At 51.8% G+C, this 4,792-nt stretch overlaps 1 protein-coding gene across 4 annotated transcripts in view; it reads right to left on the bottom strand.

Moving 5' to 3' along the window:
• Positions 1 to 518: 518 nt before the first annotated feature.
• GPS2 (G protein pathway suppressor 2) overlaps positions 519 to 4,792 on the bottom strand; it is a 76,237-nt gene continuing 71,963 nt past the window's right edge. For all 4 annotated transcript variants that reach the window (XM_063950427.1, XM_063950428.1, XM_063950425.1 and 1 more), the window contains 2 exons: positions 2,429 to 2,512; positions 519 to 2,325 (listed from right to left, as the gene is read on the bottom strand). In XM_063950427.1, the coding sequence (XP_063806497.1) occupies positions 2,242 to 2,325; positions 2,429 to 2,512 (168 nt within the window). In that variant the 3' untranslated portion in view covers positions 519 to 2,241. The remainder of the gene's footprint in view (positions 2,326 to 2,428; positions 2,513 to 4,792) is intronic.

Genomic DNA, 4,792 nt, shown 5'->3' with positions numbered 1-4,792 from the left:
TTACATAACCAAAGTGTCTAAACTGTGTGTTCAATAAACTGACTTTCATTTTTATAATTCCGTTGTCGTGGGCACGCCTTCGGGCAGTTAGAACTAGATCTCCTGTATGTCTAGGAACCCTATTCTACCTTCACGGTTCACTTACACTCCAGCCCCTACAACAGAGGCTCCCCAGGTCAGCCTCAGCCCTCAGTTGTGACAGCATACAGGTAAGTGGTGCTGTGGTGCCCCCAGTAACAATGTGATTGAAGCCACTGCTGTTCTCTTCCAGGAACATTGTTCTCTAAATTCACTGAGGTGTCCCCATTGGTTCTAGATCATACAATAGTTATTGTTACAAAGTAGCCCATCTACGAGGGGCCGGCTGAGTGTCCCCAGACCTGGCGAGAATGTGACGCTCCTCGTACTTCAGGCGTGTGCGAGAACATCAGCTCCCTCATCCAGGGTGCCCGCTTCAGATATAACAGATAGTTGGATCTATAGGACTTGGGATTAATACAAATAAAACAATGAAAATGTTTTTGTGAGACGTAAGTTTTACTGTTAACAGCGAGAAGTCACAAATTGCTTTCACGATGCTGCAGAAGTGGCAAGAAACATATTCCCGGTACGTATAATGTATCCGAAACACGGATCCTTCCCAGCACACGTCACTATTTACAGGAGAGGATGAACTGCGATGAATGAGGTTAGTACGAGGGTGGGGAGATGGGTGGGTGTTGCCAGGTTACAGTGAGGACGGGGAAGGGTCTGCGCTGTCAGGTTACAGTGAGGACGGGGAAGGGTCTGCGCTGTCAGGTTACAGTGAGGACGGGGAAGGGTCTGCGCTGTCAGGTTACAGTGAGGATGGGGGAAGGGTCTGCGCTGTCAGGTTACAGTGAGGATGGGGGAAGGGTCTGCGCTGTCAGGTTACAGTGAGGATGGGGGAAGGGTCTGCGCTGTCAGGTTACAGTGAGGATGGGGGAAGGGTCTGCGCTGTCAGGTTACAGTGAGGATGGGGGAAGGGTCTGCGCTGTCAGGTTACAGTGAGGACGGGGGAAGGGTCTGCGCTGTCAGGTTACAGTGAGGACGGGGGAAGGGTCTGCGCTGTCAGGTTACAGTGAGGACGGGGGAAGGGTCTGCGCTGTCAGGTTACAGTGAGGACGGGGGAAGGGTCTGCGCTGTCAGGTTACAGTGAGGACGGGGGAAGGGTCTGCGCTGTCAGGTTACAGTCAGGACGGGGAAGGGTCTGCGCTGTCAGGTTACAGTCAGGACGGGGAAGGGTCTGCGCTGTCAGGTTACAGTCAGGACGGGGAAGGGTCTGCGCTGTCAGGTTACAGTCAGGACGGGGAAGGGTCTGCGCTGTCAGGTTACAGTCAGGACGGGGAAGGGTCTGCGCTGTCAGGTTACAGTGAGGATGGGGGAAGGGTCTGCGCTGTCAGGTTACAGTGAGGATGGGGGAAGGGTCTGCGCTGTCAGGTTACAGTGAGGATGGGGGAAGGGTCTGCGCTGTCAGGTTACGGTGAGGATGGGGGAAGTGTCTGCGCTGTCAGGTTACAGTGAGGATGGGGGAAGTGTCTGCGCTGTCAGGTTACAGTGAGGATGGGGGAAGGGTCTGCGCTGTCAGGTTACAGTGAGGATGGGGGAAGGGTCTGCACTGTCAGGTTACAGTGAGGATGGGGGAAGGGTCTGCGCTGTCAGGTTACAGTGAGGATGGGGAAGGGTCTGCGCTGTCAGGTTACAGTGAGTAGGTAGGTAGAAGGGTTTTTAGTTGTCAGGTTAAAATGAAGATGTTGGGGTAAAAAGGGCCTGCATTGTAAGAGTAACTAAAGATGGGGTGTGAAGGGTCAGCGTTATGTTAAAATAAGGGTGAAGGGTCTGCGTTATGTTAAAATGAGGGTGGGGGTAAAGGGCCTATGTTATGTTAAAATGAGGGTGGGGGTGAAAGGTCAGCGCTATGTTAAAATGAGGGTGAAGGGTCCGCGTTACGTTAAAATGAGGGTGGGGGTAAAAAGCCTATGTTATGTTAAAATGAGGGTGGGGTAAAAAGCCTATGTTATGTTAAAATAAGGGTGGGGTGAAGTGTCTGCGTGATATTAAAATGAAACTAGGGAGAAGTGTGTGTTGATATGTTAAAATGAGGGTGGGTACACGGACGTGTTGTGAGGGTAACATGGGGGGGGGTACACGGACGTGTTGTGAGGGTAACATGAGGATGGGGGTTGCACAGTCACAGCGACGTAGGGCGTTATGTCTTGGTGACTATTTGTGGTAGAATCGCTGGTTCTGTCCATGCTGCATGAAGGGAAGCCGAGGCGTTTGCTGGGGGGATGCCTGGAATCCGGACTGAGAAAACAAAAAAGTCAAATGAAAATAATCACAAATCTGTATAAAAATTATTTAAATATAAAATGCAGCATTTAGTGCATTGCAGGATAAGGCAGCTTACCATATGAGCCTGCTGAGGGGGAGTCCCGTGGGGGTATCCTCCTGGTGAGGCAGAGCGCGAGGGGTGGGAGTAAGACAAGGCAGACTGCAAAGAGAATACAACAGGTGGTGTGAGAACAGGAAACCGCGCCAATGTCAGAATGACCAGAATAGACACGAAAGGTAATAATGAGAATGGACAGGAAAAGCTACCACGACTGCAGGAAACAGGTAGTGTGAGGAGGTGGAGTGGTGCAGGAAGCAGCGTGAGAGAGAGAGAGGAGGAGGAGTGCAGGAAGCAGCGTGAGAGAGAGAGGAGGAGGAGTGCAGGAAGCAGCGTGTTAGTAGGATGAGAAAGAGGAGGATGAGTGCAGGAAGCAGCGTGTGCTAGTAGGATGAGAGAGGAGGATGAGTGCAGGAAGCAGCGTGTGTTAGTAGGATGAGAAAGAGGAGGATGAGTGCAGGAAGCAGCGTGTGCTAGTAGGATGAGAGAGGAGGATGAGTGCAGGAAGCAGCGTGTGCTAGTAGGATGAGAGAGGAGGATGAGTGCAGGAAGCAGCGTGTGCTAGTAGGATGAGAGAGGAGGATGAGTGCAGGAAGCAGCGTGTGTTAGTAGGATGAGAGAGGAGGATGAGTGCAGGAAGCAGCGCGTGTTAGTAGGATGAGAAAGAGGAGGATGAGTGCAGGAAGCAGCGTGTTAGTAGGATGAGAAAGAGGAGGATGAGTGCAGGAAGCAGCGTGTGTTAGTAGGATGAGAGAGGAGGATGAGTGCAGGAAGCAGCGTGTGTTAGTAGGATGAGAAAGAGGAGGATGAGTGCAGGAAGCAGCGTGTGTTAGTAGGATGAGAAAGAGGAGGATGAGTGCAGGAAGCAGCGTGTGTTAGTAGGATGAGAAAGAGGAGGATGAGTGCAGGAAGCAGCGTGTTAGTAGGATGAGAAAGAGGAGGATGAGTGCAGGAAGCAGCGTGTGTTAGTAGGATGAGAGAGGAGGATGAGTGCAGGAAGCAGCGTGTGTTAGTAGGATGAGAAAGAGGAGGATGAGTGCAGGAAGCAGCGTGTGTTAGTAGGATGAGAAAGAGGAGGATGAGTGCAGGAAGCAGCGTGTGTTAGTAGGATGAGAAAGAGGAGGATGAGTGCAGGAAGCAGCGTGTGTTAGTAGGATGAGAAAGAGGAGGATGAGTGCAGGAAGCAGCGCGTGTTAGTAGGATGAGAAAGAGGAGGATGAGTGCAGGAAGCAGCGTGTGTTAGTAGGATGAGAGAGGAGGATGAGTGCAGGAAGCAGCGCGTGTTAGTAGGATGAGAAAGAGGAGGATGAGTGCAGGAAGCAGCGTGTGTTAGTAGGATGAGAAAGAGGAGGATGAGTGCAGGAAGCAGCGCGTGTTAGTAGGATGAAAAAGAAAAGGATGAGTGCAGGAAGCAGCGTGTGCTAGTAGGATGAGAAAGAGGAGGATGAGTGCAGGAAGCAGCGCGTGTTAGTAGGATGAAAAAGAAAAGGATGAGTGCAGGAAGCAGCGTGTGCTAGTAGGATGAGAAAGAGGAGGATGAGTGCAGGAAGCAGCGTGTGTTAGTAGGATGAGAAAGAGGAGGATGAGTGCAGGAAGCAGCGCGTGTTAGTAGGATGAAAAAGAAAAGGATGAGTGCAGGAAGCAGCGTGTGCTAGTAGGATGAGAAAGAGGAGGATGAGTGCAGGAAGCAGCGCGTGTTAGTAGGATGAAAAAGAAAAGGATGAGTGCAGGAAGCAGCGTGTGCTAGTAGGATGAGAAAGAGGAGGATGAGTGCAGGAAGCAGCGCGTGTTAGTAGGATGAGAAAGAGGAGGATGAGTGCAGGAAGCAGCGTGTGCTAGTAGGATGAGAAAGAGGAGGATGAGTGCAGGAAGCAGCGTGTTAGTAGGATGAGAAAGAGGAGGATGAGTGCAGGAAGCAGCGTGTGTTAGTAGGATGAGAAAGAGGAGGATGAGTGCAGGAAGCAGCGTGTGTTAGTAAGATGAGAAAGAGGAGGATGAGTGCAGGAAGCAGCGTGTGTTAGTAGGATGAGAAAGAGGAGGATGAGTGCAGGAAGCAGCGTGTGTTAGTAGGATGAGAAAGAGGAGGAGGAGTGCAGGAAACAGCGTGAGAGAGGAGGAGGAGGAGTGCAGGAAACAGCGTGAGAGAGGAGGAGGAGGAGGAGAAGGAGTGCAGGAAACAGCGTGAGAGAGGAGGAGGAGGAGTGCAGGAAACAGCGTGAGGGAGGAGAAGGAGGAGTGCAGGAAACGGCGTGAGAGAGGAGGAGGAGGAGTGCAGGAAACAGCGTGAGGGAGGAGGAGGAGGAGGAGGAGGAGGAGGAGTGCAGGAAACAGCGTGAGAGAGGAGGAGGAGGAGTGCAGGAAACAGCGTGAGAGAGGAGGAGG

Source organism: Pseudophryne corroboree (assembly GCF_028390025.1).
Source record: "Pseudophryne corroboree isolate aPseCor3 chromosome 6 unlocalized genomic scaffold, aPseCor3.hap2 SUPER_6_unloc_3, whole genome shotgun sequence".
Taxonomy (NCBI): Eukaryota; Metazoa; Chordata; class Amphibia; order Anura; family Myobatrachidae; genus Pseudophryne; species Pseudophryne corroboree.
The sequence above is the reverse complement of the archived record's forward strand: the minus strand, read 5'-3'. Positions and strand labels throughout refer to the sequence as shown.